The 16,949-nt window shown below is 41.0% G+C and overlaps 1 protein-coding gene across 1 annotated transcript in view; it reads left to right on the forward strand.

Moving 5' to 3' along the window:
* The first annotated feature begins 1,410 nt into the window (after positions 1–1,410).
* TM9SF2 (transmembrane 9 superfamily member 2) overlaps positions 1,411–16,949 on the forward strand; it is a 48,603-nt gene continuing 33,064 nt past the window's right edge. Inside the window, exons 1-3 of the mRNA XM_032246148.1 lie at positions 1,411–1,564; positions 3,932–4,025; positions 13,741–13,868. Of these exons, the coding sequence (XP_032102039.1) occupies positions 1,452–1,564; positions 3,932–4,025; positions 13,741–13,868 (335 nt within the window). The 5' untranslated portion in view covers positions 1,411–1,451. The remainder of the gene's footprint in view (positions 1,565–3,931; positions 4,026–13,740; positions 13,869–16,949) is intronic.

Below are 16,949 nucleotides of genomic sequence, written 5' to 3' on the forward strand. Positions count from 1 at the left end.
CTGAACAGCTCTTAATCATTTTTTTTATTAGCACCAAAAGTACTTCAGGTCACACATGGCTTGCTGGGTTCTTCAGCTAGTAAATTCTGTCATGAGTAGCTTGAGCTCCTTTTGAGAGGGTGGGTAAGCGTTATGGGTCCTGTAGAACTTCAGCTATACCTGGGAGAAATTTTGGAAGCTTTAGTAGAAAAGTCTAACTTAAAATTAGCCTATATTTCCAAGGAAGTTGATACAGCTTATTTCCCTCTACCCTGTTGTTCAACTTGGTCTGATCGTTGCCACCTTCTTCACTGCTACTACCTTGTAGTTCAGTGTTCTTAAATTGATGGAAGCCGTCCTTCAAAGTTAGACATTGTGGTCATTGTCTATCCCCATGCGCTTAAGAATACACATGTGCATGGAATTGTTTTTCGAGTATAGTTAATCTAGAAATTTCTAACCAACTTATCATTTCTTGTTTGCTTGCTATGAAAATGCTAAAAAGTTTAAAAATAAAAATATTTGTGCTGCAGAGTGTAATACCAAATTTGGAAACCACATTTTTAAAAACAACATTTATATTAATATGATAAATGCTTTTAGTTAAAATATCGTATTAATTTTTTAGAAAATTTAGAAAGCACTTAAAAACTATTGGAGACATTTGCAACTCTGGAAATGGTTTTAGTGTATTTTAAAAATTAATTACTAAAATTTTTTTAAGACAGAGTCTTGCTCTGTCACCCAGGCTGGGGTGCAGTCACGCCATCATAGCTCACTATAACTTTGAACTCCTGGGCTCAAGTGATCTTACTGCCTCAGCCTCACAAGTGGCTAGGAATATAGGCTCATGCCATTATGCCCAGCTAATTCTAAAAAATGTAAAAAATTCTTTTTAGGGACGGGGTTTTGCTGTATTGCCCAAGTTGGTCACAAACTCCTGGCCTCAACTGATCTCCCACCTCAACCTCTAAGGGGCTAGGATTACAGGTGTGAGCCACCATTCTTGGCCCTATTTTGGTGTATTTTCAATGTATGTAAATCCTCTCAGTGAATGGATTTATAAGAGAATTGTTTAAAGTTGACTGGAATTATAACATTTTACATTTTAGACATGACAAATTCTTTTTCTTTTTCTTTCTTTTCTTTTTTTTTTTTTTTTTTGAGACAGAGTCTTGCTCTTGTCACCCAGGCTGGAGTGCAATGGCACGATCTCGGCTCACTGCATCCTCTGCCTCCGAGGTTCAAGCAATCCTCCTGCCTCAGCTTCCCTAGTAGCTAGGATTATAGGTGCCCACCACCACTTGTATTTTTAGTAGAGAAGGGATTTCACCATGTTGGCCAGGCTGGTCTTGAGCTCCTGACCTCATGATACGCCCACCTCAGCCTCCCAAAGTGCTGGGATTACAGGCGTTAGCCACTGCGCCTGGCCTTCACATTCTTTTTCAATTCTAAGCGTGACTTTAGGCTTTATGTCCTGTTGTTTATATTCTAATTTTGTGTTTCCTTCTTTTCAGGCTGAAATAGAACTATTTGTGAACAGACTTGACTCAGTGGAATCAGTTCTTCCTTACGAATACACAGCGTAAGTTTTTAGCCTGGTTTTTATCTAAAATTTTATGTGGCCCATCAGAATTTTGTACATTGAGAACTTCATTTTCTGGCAGTTATGGACAAATTGATATGCACTTTTAAAATGTATGAGGCCTGAAAATATTTTTTAACATGTACTCTTCTAAGGTGGGATTAAAAATGTGAGCTTCATTTTATGTTGCTTTGTAATACAACAGAAGCACTGACTAAACAATGGATTTCCTTTTTTATCCGACTGAACAAAAAGCTGTTTTGTTTTCTATTTTGTTTTGTTTTCTTAAAATTTTAAATAGCTCCACATATTTTTAAAAAAAATTTTTATTTCCCAGGTAATCAGTTCCCAGAAATAACTACTTTGATGTCTACTTCTCCACATTTTTTCTCTGAATAGTCATATATATAATCACATTTACACATTTTGGTTTTAAACAAAAGTAGATCTGTAGTATTTGTTTTTATGTTTTTGAGACAGAGTCTTGCTGTGTCACCCAGGCTGGAGTGCAGTGGCGCGATCTTGGCTCGCTGCAACCTCCACCTCCGGGTTTAAGTGATTCTCCTGCCTCAGCCTCCTGAGTAGCTGGGATTACAGGCATGCACCACCATGCCCTGCTAAGTTTTATATTTTTAGTAGATAAGGGTTTCACCATGTTGGCCAGGCTGGTCTCAAACTCCTGGGCTCAAGTGATTCGCCCACCTTGGCCTCCCAAAGTGCTGGGATAACAGGCGTGAGCCACTGCACCTGGCCCATACTATTATTTTTGATTTGCACCTTGTTTTTCTCATTGAATATATTGTGGGCAAGTTTCCATGTCAATACATAGCTACCTCACTCTTTTTAGTAGCTGTCATTATTTCTATGGTAGAAATTGTATAGATTCCATGTACAATTTGTTTCACTAGTTTCCTATAAACGTTTGATTCTTTCCAGGTTTTTTGTTTGTTTGTTTGTTTTTGAGACAAGGTCTTGCTCTGTTGCCCAGGCTGGAGTGCAGTGGCGTAATCATGGCTCACTGCAGCCACAACATCCTGGGCTTAGGTGATCCTCCCATCTCAGCCTCCTGAATAGCTGGGACCATAGGCATTTGCCACCATGCCTGGCTATTTTGTTTTTTGTGGTGATGGAGTCCTACTGTGTTGCCCAGGCTGGTTTCAGACTCTTGGGTTCAAGTTACCTTCCACCTTCGCCTCCCAAAGTGCTGGGATTACAGGCAGGAGCCACTGCGCCTAGCCCAGTTTTTTTGATATTATGAAAAATGCTGCATAAATATCCTTTATTTATTTGACCATTGTATACCATATTGGATCTAAAACTGTTCCTGAAATTTAGTTTAATCTAATTTCTCTGCTTAAAACTTAAGAGTTTTAAGAGAAAATAGTTTGCTGTAGAGAAAAGCACACACAAAAAAGGTAAGACTATCCTATAAGAATTCATATACCTAAGTATGTCTAAGAAAAAAGTACAAAATACCTGAATGGGTAGACTATAACTGTTGGATACTTACTTTTTTCTAGTTTTTGTTTTGTCAAATAAAGAAACATCTCTAAATCTTTGTGGATATTCTTAGGAAAAGTCAGTTGATCTGTTATATACAGTAGATGGAGAATCTTCATTTGGGAACTTCCCAGCCCCAGTTTTTTTTTCATCACTGGAGATCCACCTTCCTCTTAGGAATCTCACCAATCTGTTACTGTTACTATACTGATCTCAGGTATTCCCCATATCATTCCAGGGTGAACACAGATTAATTTTCTGTAGCAAAGCTGAAATTAAGGTATAATGTTTAAACAGAGCTTTGTTAATGTTGGTTAGTAATACAAGGGGATTACAACACAGAGAATCTTATAGATGACTGACTATATCTTCTCCACAGCACTGTTCACAGAGGGTCTGTTTAGCCATGCTTCACATATTGGGATGTGTTGGCCAGTATACTGGGATGAGACAACTGCAGGTAGACTTGATATACGTTACTGAAACGTCATTTTTAATTATTTGAATTAGAAAGGTGTAGAAAGGAGATAAGTTATGCAAAATTTGCTTGAATAATAAGGATCTAAATAATTTTATTATTGAAAGTGAACAAAAATAAATGAGTTAATTTAAAAGATCCTGTAATATGCATTCTAATAAAAGAACATTATTTAGAAAACAAAATGTTCTGCGGCATAATTTCAGGCGTTTTTGTTTTTTTATGGGGGGAGATGTGGTACTTAGGACTCGGAGTATGTATAGATTTCTTACTCATCTACTAGATCTGCTAGAATGATCAGTACCTAGTCTGCTCTCAAGATATTGGCTAGGTGTTTGATATTTCATCGTTCTCTTTTATGTGTAAAAATTTAAATATTCTTCTCCCAGGTTTGATTTTTGCCAAGCATCAGAAGGAAAGCGCCCATCTGAAAATCTTGGTCAGGTACTATTTGGGGAAAGAATTGAACCATCACCATATAAGGTTTGTATTTATTGTTATGTGATAATTGTTTACTTATAGCTTTTGTTTTTTATTATTTGAGAAAAACCTGAGATAATTCAGCTCTCATTGCTAAGGAGGAATTCATTTCTTTTTTTCATCTACGAATAGTTTCTTAAAATCCTATTAGAAGGATCCTTCTTCTCACAATGTGTCATTGATAAGTCTGTCTTAATGAACATTCATGCAACTAGTGTTACAAATGATAAGACGGTGCCTAAAGGCAGGGCTCAGATGTTCTGCTTCCTTTACAAAGGGCCCTGAAACCCAGCTTCCAATCATGAGAGGTTGTCCCAGCTGCCCTGTGTCTCTTTCCCTGTTTTCAAGCAATATCTAGAGATGCTGTCCATTAGCACATATAATACTACCTGGGCTACCCCAGTGGGATTTTTGGAAGCTAAGCTTTCTAATATTTTTTTTCTAATTTTTTTTTTCGCTACCGACCTCAGGTGATCTGCCTGTCTCGACCTCCCAAAGTGCTAGGATTACAGAGCATCTTGCTCTGTCACCCAGGCTGAGTGTCGTGGCAAGATCTTGGCTCACTGCCACCTCCGCCTCCCGGGTTCAAGCAGTTCTCATGCCTCAGCCTCCCGAGTAGCTGGGACTACAGGTGCATGCCACCATGCCCAGCTAGTTTTGTGTATTTTTAGTAGAGATGGGGTTCCACCATGTTGGCTGGGCTGGTCTCAAACCCCTGAACTCAAGTGAGGCCCGCCTCAGCTTCCCAAAGTGTTGGGATTACAGATGTGAGCCACTGTGTCTGCCCTAACCTTTCTATATTTTGATGATTGAAAATGTATTTGGGGCCGGGCGCGGTGGCTCAAGCCTGTAATTCCAGCACTTTGGGAGGCCGAGGCGGGTGGATCACGAGGTCAAGAGATCGAGACCATCCTGGTCAACATGGTGAAACCCCGTCTCTACTAAAAATACAAAAAATCAGCTGGGCATGGTGGCGCGTGCCTGTAATCCCAGCGACTCAGGAGGCTGGGGCAGGAGAATTGCCTGAACCCGGGAGGCGGAGGTTGTGGTGAGCCGAGATCGCGCCATTGCACTCCAGCCTGGGTAACAAGAGTGAAACTCCGTCTCAAAAAAAAAAAGAAAATGTATTTGGAGCATCTTTGGTACATTTTTAGGACAACAGTTAAACCAAACTAAGGTAGTATTTTCAACATATGTACTTTAGTATATGTTATTCACTACAATATAAGGTCTTATTTTCAACATATGTACTTCGTCATCTCTCAGAATTCTTTTGCCTTTAAATCTATTATCTTTTAAGCTGATTATCCTTCCACATTGCATAGTTACTGTTTGTTTTATATCTGTTCTCCTACTATACAAAGAACAATGGTCTTCTGCTTTTAGAAACATTAGTTTATTATAACAATGTATCAGCATGTAAAAAAGTAAATGATGGAGAAGAATAAATAATAATAAATGTGCAGTCACACTTCACAGTTATTAATCTTTCCTGAAAATTTTCATATACCTATAAGTTTATATTAAATAAATTAGATTTACTTTTGCTTTAACGTACTATTCAACACTTTGCATTTTTCCTTTAATTCGCTACCATGGGCTTCTGTCCACATAAGAATGTGTGTTCTAATGGCTCTGACTTGTCTCTGGGTGTTATTCCCCAGCCTGACAGCTTCCTCTCCTGGCTTCACACCTTTCTCTGCTATGGCTTAGACCCCATACATAGCCATCTTCCCTACTTTGTCACTGGGCACCCCCATCTCCCTCAACATTTTATTACGTGGAGCACAACATTTATTCTCTGTCCAGCAATCCCTAAGCCTAGATTTGTCTCACCAGCCATCTCACTCCCTCCAGCACCTGTGCCTACACTGTGAAGCCCTGGGGGAAAAGAAACATCATCGTGCAGATTTAATCCTCTACAAGTTGATAGTTTTTGACTGTAAATATATCCTCTTCAGATTTTTTTTCTTTTTTTTAAAGAGATGGAGCCTTGCTCTGTCACCCAGGCTGGAGTGCCATGGCACAATCATAGGTTACTGCAGCCTCTGACTCCTAGACTCAAGTGATCCTCCTATCTCACTCCCCTCAGTGGCTAGGAGTAGAGATGCATACCACCACCTACAGCTAATTTTTAAATTTTTTTATAGGGACAGGGTCTCACTCTGTTGCCCAGGCTTGTTTTGAACTTTTGGCTTCAAGTGATCCTTCTGCCTCAGCCTCCCAAAGCACTGGGATTATAGACAGATGTGAGCCACCACCTGATCCCTTTCAAATATTCTTTTTTTTTTTTTTTTTTTTCTGAGACAGTGTCTGACTCTGTTTCCCAGGTTGGAGTGCAGTGGTACCATCTCAGCTCACTACAACCTCCATCTCCAGGGTTCAAGTGATTCTCCTTCCTCAGCCTCCCAAGTAGCTGGAATTACAGGCATGTGCCACAATGCCCAGCTAATTTTTGTATTTTTTGTAGAGAAGGGGTTTTGCCATGTTGGCCAAGCTGGTCTCAAACTCCTGACCTCAGGTGATCTGCCTGTCTCGACCTCCCATAGTGCTAGGATTACAAGTGTGAGCCACCGTGCACTGCCCCCTTTCAAATATTCTAATCTGCAATTTTCTACCCTAAAATTGCCAGTAACTTTTAAAGTTTCCTAAACACAGTAGATTCGAAGGCCTAATGGGATAAACTCATTGGGGAGGAAGGAACACAAAGTGTATGGACATGGGTGGCATTGAGCAGGGCAGGCATGTAACTTGTGAAACACCTTCTCCCTCTTGGGATATTTGAAAGATTCCTTTGAATAGTATTGCATTATTCTTTTAGCAGTTGACTGTTTTCAGGTACGTTTATTAAATTTTACAATCATCTTAAATACTCCAGCAGCCTCTCAGCCCCATCTCTTTATTTACTTATGTCTTGGCCTTGAGAAATGGTGGGTGGGAAGAACATCAGTAGGGTCCTTAGTGAACTGGGAAGACAGCAGGAGTCCTCAGCAAGAAACAGAGGGAAACCAGCAAAATATCCAAACTCATGGAGAGGTTTGTCGCTTGGGGCAGATTTTGAAGGTAGATTACTCCCCTTAGTAGGATGTCATTGGGCACATTTCTGTTTCTGTGCAAGGACTGTTCCTTGCTCATACACAAGACCCATTTTTGGGCCTAGTGCTTTTCAGATTTAGTTCTTTGTCCTAGAAGTTGAGGTTAAATAGAATAAAAGGAGAGCTTTAGAATGGAGAAAGATGTGTACCCAACATTTTCCCTTAGTCTCGTGGAATGTTTTAGGATCAATATTTGTACTAAAACAAATTCTCTAAGCCCCAAGCTTAGAGGGACAGAGCAGGCACATTTTAAGGCCAACATGTAGGTAAATAGAAACACGGGACTCAGAAGATTTTTTTCCGAGCCAGTTATAAATGTGTTGACCAATGTTTTTCATTTCCCTATTGATTCTTTATTTTCAAGGATTTTTATCTTTATTTATTTATTTTTTTTGAGTCTTACTCTGTGGCCTGGTCTGGGCCACAGCTCACTGCAGCCGTGAACTCTGAGCCTCAATAAATCCTCTCACCTCAGCCTCCTGAGTAGCTGGGGCTGCAGGTATGCCCACCATGCCCAGGTAATTTTTAAGTTTTTTGTAGAGACAGAGTCTTGGTGTGTTGCCCAGGCTGGTCTTGAACTCCTGGACTTAAGCAATCCTCCCGCTTTAGCCACCCAAAGTTCTGGGATTAGAGGTGTGAGCCACTACACCCAGCCTTATCTTATTTTAATAGGCCATAAAAACAGAGGTAACAAAAAGCAACAAAATAAAATCCCAGTCTGCTTTGCCGTCTTTTGTGTTTGACTTCTGTTTAGGTCAGGAAAACAACAGTGCAAGACATTGTGTGTATTATGTGAAGCAAGAGCCACATTTCACAGGACCATAAAGTCTCATCTCATCTCAGATCTAAGCTTTCATTTTCATTCACTCAATTAACACATTTGCACAATACCTTTCATGTGCCAGGCAGTGTGATGAAATACAGCAGTGAACAAAACAAAAGTCTCTGTCCTCATGGATCTTTCATGCTGTTAGGGAGGAGACAAAATAAGTTACCATAATGTATGTTTTAGTTACTGATGCAAGAACTATTGAACATAAATCTGGGAAGGTGCATGGGGAATTTCTAATTTTAAATAGGCCTACTGCAAAGGCGAATTGAAACTCTTAAATTTAAAAAGTCTTGCCAAGAAGGTGACATTTGAGCAAAAGACCTCAAGCAAGTAAGGGAGTGAGCCAGGTGAATGTGTGGGGAGGTGCTCTAGCTTCAGAGAGCCCATGAGGTGTGCAACTTGAGCAGGTGAGCAAGATAGAGCATAGGAAATGAGCACAGAGAAGTAACAGGACCACGTCATAGAGTGACCCAGAGGCCACTGTGAAGATTGGCCTTCATCTAAGTGAGATGGTGAACACTGGAGGGTTTTGAGTACGCTTTGATTTTACCAGGGTCACTCTGGCTGCTGTACTGAGAATGGACCATGGAGGTGTGAGGGAAGAAGCCAGGAGACTAGTAGGAGGCCTTCTTTTCATCTAAATATGATCAGACTGGAGGCGGGTGGTGGGGTGGTGAAGAGGTCAGAATCTCTGGATCTGGCTGTGTTTTGAGGGTGGCAGACAGAATTTGCCAAGGGATGGGATATGGAATGTGGAGTTTCTGTTTTCTAAGATGTGACAGTCTGTGGGAAGAGCAGTTTTGGGGAATCGGGAAAAGTTAGTTTTGGATGTGGTGAGAGGTGTTTATTAGGTGTCCAAGCAGAGATATTGAATAAACAGCCAAATATATGCGCCTAGAGTTTGGAAGAGGGCTTCATCCTGGGTATACACAGTGTATATTTGAGAATCATCAGTGTATAGATGATATTTACAGCAATGGAATTGAGGAGATCCCCAAGGGAGTAGGTATAGATAAAGAAGACAAGATTCCAAGAGGCACAGGAGGACGGGGAGAGTCTAGCAAAAGATACTGAGAAGGAGCCACTGGTGAGAAAGAAGGGCAACGAGGAGAATGTGGTCCCTGGAGGCCAAGGCGAGAAAGTGTTTCTAGGAGGAGGGATTGGTGAATTTGTCGCTGATCGGTCAGGTGAGATGAGGACAGAGGATTGACCTTGAGTTCAGCCATAATGTGGGGTCATTGATGAGAAAAAGCCGTGGTAGAATAGCCGGGTAGAGAGAGAATGGAAAGACCAGTTGCAAGTGAACACATCTACAACTGTCTTGAGGACTTTATTTATTTATTTATTTATTTAGAGAAGGAGTTTCACTCTTGTTGCCCAGGCTGGAGTGCAATGGCGCGATCTTGGCTCACCACAACCTCTGCCTCCCAGGTTCAAGTGATTCTCCTGCCTTAGCCTCCCGAGTAGCTGGGATTATAGGCATGTGCTACCACGCCCGGCTAATTTTTTGTATCTTTAGTAGAGACGGGGTTTCTGCATGTTGGTCAGGCTGGTCTTGAACTCTTGACCTCAGGTGATCCGCCTGCCTTGGCCTCCCAAAGTCCTGGGATTACAGGCGTGAGCCACCATGCCTGGCCTGAGGACTTTTGTTTTACTGGCAGTGAGAAAAAGAGTGGTAGCTGGAGTATAGCATGGTTCAAAGAGGACTTTTTTTTTTTTTTTTTTTTTTTTTTTTAGACAGAGTCTTACTCTGTCTTCCAGGCTGGAGTGCATTGGTGTAATCTCGGCTCACTGCAACCTCCACCTCCCAGGCTTCAGTGATTCTCATGCCTCAGCCTCCTGAGCAGCTGGGATTACAGGCGCCTGCCACTATGCCTAGTTAATTTTTGTATTTTTAGTAGAGACGGGGTTTTGCCATGTTGGCCTGACTGGTGTCAAACTCCTGACCTCAAATGATCTGCCCGCCTTGGCCTCCCAAAGTACTGAGATTATAGGTGTGAGCCAAGGCACCCGCCCCAAAGAGGACTTGTGGTAGATCTTTAAGCAAGGTGTGTATGTGGATAAGCATGATCAGTAGAGATGGGAAAAGTGATAATCTAGGAGAGGGAAGGGCTGCCATGGTGTCGTTGCTCTGGCAAGAAGGGATGGAACCCAGTGTACCAGTGGAGAGGTTGACCTCAGCTCATTTGTCCTTGCTAACTGGAGGGAAGGCGGAGACACGGGGCATGATACTGCGAGGTAAATGTGGCAATTGCTTTGGATTCCTCAGTGAAGTAGACAGTATGGCCACCCCACCTGTGAGTGAGGAGGGAGGCAGCGGCCAAGTAGGATCCAGGAGAGCAACGAGCAGATAAGTGTGGAGCGGCTGCTAGGCTGCATTAGGGACCCTCCGGCCAGCTGGTGGTTGAAGTAACAGCAGCCAGCGTGCTTACTTGTATATCTCCAGCTGTTTCCAGCTGTGCTGCTATGAGTTGGATTTAACCAGGTTTGTGGTTTTAGCAAGTGAGTACCAAAAAAGTGAGAGAAGAGCACAGGATGTGAGGACATCCTTGGATGTTATGAAAGGTCTTGATACCATTGTGCTTGGAGTTTGAGCTTGCACGGGAGGATGTGAGGCCACAAAAAGAGTAAGAGACAGTGAAAAGACTGTAGGATCTGTCGATTCAAGTGGCGTCCAGGGCTTGTTGGAGGTGAGGAACATTTGAGCCAGTGAGTTAGAACGACAGGAGAAGGTGCTTTGACACTGGGAAGCTTGAAACGAAGATAACGGCAGGGACTGCTGTCATTGATAAAGGCAGGGTGGAATGCGACCAGAGGAGCAAGGGCTTTGAAATAGGATGAAGACCAGAGTTGCTGGAGGAGAGGGCAGAGGATCAAAAGGTCAGTGTGCTGGAAGGATTGTTATATAAATGTAATTACCAAGAATCAGGAACAAGGAGGGAGTGTTGGAGTGACAGTGAGCCAGGAGCTGAGGGCCAGTGACCTGGGGCTGGTAGATGACAAGAGCAGGAAGGAGTAGGAGCGGTGTGGTCTGATCACATGGGAGTCAAAGCTCGGGGTTTCTGGAGGAGGGAGAATGGTCTGGCCCAGCGCTGAGGCCTGTGAGAATCTCGCCACCACCGGCAAGACTCTAGTGAGGCAGCGTCCCTCTGGGAGAGCCAGATTTCCATCAGAACAGGTTCCAGAAAACACTCTGAGAAGAAGTCTAGGAATAAGAGGGTGTTCTACCAGCATGAGTTTCTGGGCATAGTGGAAGGGTTTAAGCAGTTGGGAAGGGATCCATTTTGGGATTCAAATGTGGGAATGGAAGGATGACATGGAAATCCTGGACTTCTGAAAGCGACTAATATTCAGAGTGGTAAGGGGCATAATGGAATTAGTCCTGCCCATTAGTCCTAATGGGTAGTAGTCCATTCTCACGCTGCTATGAAGCATTACCCAAGACTGGGTAATTTATGAAGAAAAGCAGATTAATTGACTCACAGTTCTGCATGGCTAGGGAGGCCTCAGAACAATCATGGCAGAAGGGGAAGCAAATATGTCCTCCTTCACATGGTGCCAGAAAAACAGTGCAGGGTGAAGTGGGGAAAGCCCTTTATAAAACCATCAGATCTTGTGAGAACTGACTCACTATCAAGAGAACAGCATGGGGGGACTGCCCCCATGATCTAAGACTGCCTCCTGATTTTTCTCAGATATGGATTTTGACATAACTTTTCTGCTATTTGCTAAAAGCTGGTGGTGAAATACATAACGGTAACTGTTATTTAGCAAATACCTATTTTCATCAGTCAGCATGCTGTTTTGCACACAGATTTTGCACACAGGTTTCTGTATTTAATCTGACAACCCTGCAAAGCAGGTACTGCTCCCATTTTACACATAAGTTAACCGAAGCTGAGGCAGGGTTCCACAGCTTTCCCTGGTCTTCTAATAAGATGGAGCTGACTTGCACCCAGGTCTGACTCTAGACTGATAAAGCCTTTGATTTTCAGAATTATTCCCGTTATTCCAATTATTTAAATCCTCACTGAAATAATTGAGGAAAAATTATAATCCTACATTTTCCTGAATAGAAACAGAACAGTGCTGTGCTTGCGTGTTATAAAGGAGAATTTGTTTTCCTTGGGAGCTAAGAATATTTAAAAATCCTTAACATAAATGAAATATAGTTCCATCCATAACAAAACATGATTTAAAATATTATAAAATTCCCAACTAAACACATTTCAGGGAGAGGCCGTAGGGTGCTGTGCTGAAGAGCATTTTCTCCAGAATTCAACTCGCTTGGCTCAAATCCTGACTATGCCATTGCTCAGTTGTGTGACTTGTTGCTACAGTTTCTCATCTATAAAAGATGGATAAGGGTTGTTTGGAGGATTACATGAGACTTGATATATACAAAGTGCAGAGAACATAGGAAGCACTAAACAGATGTTATCTATTACTACTTTAAATGTACTTAGTCTTACTGTTTCCTTCACAATTGAACACACAGGTTGACTCACCTAATGAAGTGAACGCTGGATTGAGGTGTCAGATTTGCCTTTTTGGTGTAATATTGTCTGTCTCTGCTTATTTTTAAGTTTGATACCTGTGCTTCTGATTTCTTCATGTGTATACTTTTGTTTTTCCATTTTTCACTTTTTAAGAATGAATCTTTAAGGTTCATATAAGGTTTAAAATATCAGATAGTGGTACAGACACGGCTGTGTTGGTAGAAGTAGCGGTGCGGACAGAGTGAAAACATTGGCTGACAGGTGGCAGCAGTGGACTGTGCTTTAACATTCACTAGCTGCTTCACTGCACCTGCTTTAGGGACGTTAATAAATTCATACATACAAAAGAGTGGGCTGCTTAGAAGTGAACCATGCCGTTTTTTACCACCTTGTATAATAAAGTTTGAATTTCTTAAAAGACACAATTATGGCTGGCTATATAGTTGGTAAATTTCAGCCTTCTGGAGTCATGTTTACCCTGATTTTAGACATTTGAATGTTGCTTTTTCTCATATCATCACATGCTATTGTTCACTGCTGAATCTCTATCACCTGACACTTAAGGAGGGCACTTAATATCTATTGATAATTTGAACATGAAAATTTGTCTGCTTATTACTAGAAAGCCATCAACTCCATAATTCCTAAGACATGACCATGGGATATCACTAGGAAGACTAAAGTTCCATTTTGTTCTACATGGGTTGTTTTTTTTCTCTTCTAGAACTTACTTACACTTAGAAGGTAAGTCAACTGAAATAACCAAAAAGGACGTATCAAAGGAAAACTTGATGACAAGTTTTTAGAGAAACACAATAGGAGGGCCGGGCGCGGTGGCTCAAGCCTGTAATCCCAGCACTTTGGGAGGTCGAGGCGGGTAGATCGAGACCATCCTGGTCAACATGGTGAAACCCCGTCTCTACTAAAAATACAAAAAATTAGCTGGGCATGGTGGCACGTGCCTGTAATCTCAGGTACTCAGGAGGCTGAGGCAGGAGAATTGCCTGAACCCAGGAGGCAGAGGTTGCGGTGAGCCAAGATCGCGCCATTGCCCTCCAGCCTGGGTAACAAGCGAAACTCTGTCTCAAAAAAAAAAAAAAAAAAAAAAAGAGAAACACAATAGGATTAAAATTTAAATCTGATTGAGCTATGAGGAATTTTAACATGTTTATTACCAGTATCAATGCACTTAAGTAATTTAATGGGACTAGCACCCTTATTCTATTTGTGATGTTGGTATGAAGAACCTGGATATTTTTTCTTAATTTGCTTTTCACTTCTTTTTAATACAGTTTACATTTAATAAGGAGGAGACCTGTAAGCTTGTTTGTACAAAAACATACCATACAGAGAAAGCTGAAGACAAACAAAAGTTAGAATTCTTGAAAAAAAGCATGTTATTGAATTATCAACATCATTGGTAAGGCATGAAGATTTTGGATTTTGGGATTTATCCTTTTCCATATGAAACCTCTTTGCATTGACTGTATAAATTACTGACTATGTAAAAGATAGCAAATTAATTGATTTCCTTTTTTGTTACTAGTGGTAGTGACTCTTAAAGATGACAACATCATTTAGAGTATCATCTTTTAACTGTGTGTAGATTACTGTAATATCTGGCACTTCTTTCAGTACATAGATCTGGTACATAGAGTAGCTATTTTTATTTGTATACGGGCATGCTTTGGGGATACTGCAGGTTCAGTTCCACAGCACTGCAATAAAGCAGATAGCACAATAAAGTGAGTCATATAAAGTTTTTTGGTTTCTCAGTGCATATGAAGGTTATGTTTATACTACATTTAGTCTATTAAATGTGCAATAACATTATTTCTAAAACAACTCTGTTAAGTACCTTAATTAAAAAATACATTATTGCTAAAAAGAAAAAAAAAAAAAGGCTGACACAAAAACATGAAGCAAACACATGCTGTTGAAAAAATGGCACTGATAGATTTGCTCAATGCATGAATGCCACACACCTTCAATATCTAAAAAAATACCACATCTGCAAAGCAAAATAAAGTGAAGTGTAATGAAACGAAGTATGCCTGAATAGTTATTATGCTTTGAGAAAAAGGGCCTGGATCAGTCTTCTAGTGAAATCGTTATTTTATACTTGTGGGCTGTGAAAAAAATCACAGGAAAACAAAACTGAACATTTGTTTGATAAATAGCATCTACTTCAAATAAAACCCATTTTGCTTAATCTTTCATTTTGTAAACATTAACAGATTCTGTACCAGTTTGTATCAGAATCAAAAAGCATTTAAAACTGTCCTGTTTTTCTTTCCAAAGTATGATGTACTTATTATAGAATATTTAAACATAGAAACTTTTTTTTTTGTCTTGAGATGGAGTCTCACACTGTTGTCCAGGCTGGAGTGCTGTGCCGTGATCTCAGCTCACTGCAGCCTCCATCTCCTGGGGTCAAGTGCTTGCACCTCAGCCCCCTGAGCAGCTTGGATTACAGGCACCTGCCACCATGTCCAGCTAATTTTTGTATTTTTAGTAGAGACCGGGGTTTCACCATCTTGGCCAGGCTGGTCTCAAACTCCTGACCTCAAGAGATCCACGCCCCTCAGCCTCGCAAAGTGCTAGAATTACAGACTTGAGCCATCACACCCAGCCAAACAGAATATTTTTAAAGACTCAAAATCCAACCTTTGATGTATAAACATTGTTACTCTTCTGAGTAATTTTGCTTGGAAATGCCTTTATTCTATGGGGATCATAGTTTACATATGTTTTGCCTTTTCTAGAAACTGTAAGATGCTTTCAGTGTTGAACAGGACTGTCTTCATGCACTTCCTTTTGGATGTTTGTCCTGTCAATATATTAGATCACAGGAACCTTGGATCTCAGCTGAGACCTGACCAGGTCCTGTGGCCTCGTATTCCCTCCTACCTGTTAGTTCTCCTCCTCCTCCACCCCACCCAGCCGTCATACGCATAGAACCTTGGGTCCTGTGCACAGCCGTGAACTAGTCTGTGATGAGAAGGGATCAGTCTGGCCAAACCTGGGTAACATACCCCCCATCCCCATAGGAATGAGTTCCCTGTAGGTTATTGGGGCTCTGCTGGAAGGAAGGAGGCAGTGCTGTTAAAAACCTGCCTCTTATGCTTGTGTCAGTTTCTTTCTCATTTGATCCTCAGTGCAAACAGGAAGTTAAAGCCTCCTTCATGTCCCCATTTCTTTGGTTTCTGGTAAATGAGCTTTTTTCTCCTAAACTGCTATAGGAATACTGCTTATTTGCTAGATCAATGCATATCAATTGTTTATCAACTCAGGATATGTTTAGTTATTCATAAGTAATTGAAATTTCCCTTGATGGTTTTTTCTTTTTTTTTTAATCTTCAAAAAAGTGTTTAAGGCTCAGTTCTTCTCATATTAGCCCTATCCTCCTATGTTTACTACAGTAGCTGCCAGTTTGTTGACTGAATGAAAGAATGACTCTTAAGGTCTATGGGTGATTTTTAGCTCTTTCTTCTACTCTTTGTGCTTAGAATACTATTTAGTCAGCCTGTTGTGGTGGCTCACACCTATAATCCCAGCACTCAGGAGTTCAAGACCAGCCTGGCCAACATGGTGAAACCCCCATCTCTACTAAAAATACAAAAATTAGCCAGGTGTGATGGTGGGTGCTTATAATCCCAGCTACTTGGGAGGCTGAGGCAGGAGAATCACTTGAACGAAAGAATACTGTTTAATCTTGCTCCCGAAGGTAATAGAAATAGCCTCCTCACAGGAAAGTACTTAGATATGTTTTTAACTCATTTATGATGTAGTTAACAGAGATTTTGTTATGATGTCAAGATGCTTAATAATAAGAAAGAATAAATAATTTAAAATAGTGAACATAGTAAAAGCATTTGATAGTAAAATAATACTGAACGATTTGTAATCAGTATATCAATTGCAAACTTATTGTGCTAAAAAAAGTAACCTGGGAAGGTGCTGATAAATAATTTTGCAGCTGAGTCAGAAAAGTTGATGATTTTGGCCGGGCGCGGTGGCTCAAGCCTGTAATCCCAGCACTTTGGGAGGCCGAGGCGGGTGGATCACGAGGTCAAGAGATCGAGACCATCCCGGTCAACACGGTGAAACCCCGTCTCTACTAAAAATGCAAAAAATTAGCTGGGCATGGTGGCGCGTGCCTGTAATCCCAGCTACTCAGGAGGCTGAGGCAGGAGAATTGCCTGAACCCGGGAGGCGGAGGTTGTGGTGAGCCGAGGTCGCGCCATTGCACTCCAGCCTGGGTAACAAGAGCGAAACTCCATCCCAAAAAAAAAAAGAAAAGTTGATGATTTTAAGTATAACCCTTAAATCAGTTTCAGTATATATTTAAAAAATGTTGATTCACATTGATAAATTTCTTGAAACCATTATTTGAGTATATTCTTTTCATGACCTATTTCAGAAAGATTTTACTATATAACTTGATTTTAAGCATAGACAGTAGAGTTAATAGATAAAACATCATATGCCCATGGGAATT

The sequence above is a fragment of the Sapajus apella genome, unplaced genomic scaffold, assembly GCF_009761245.1.
Source record: "Sapajus apella isolate SASKATOON/1434 unplaced genomic scaffold, GSC_monkey_1.0 scaffold60, whole genome shotgun sequence".
NCBI classification, from domain to species: Eukaryota; Metazoa; Chordata; class Mammalia; order Primates; family Cebidae; genus Sapajus; species Sapajus apella.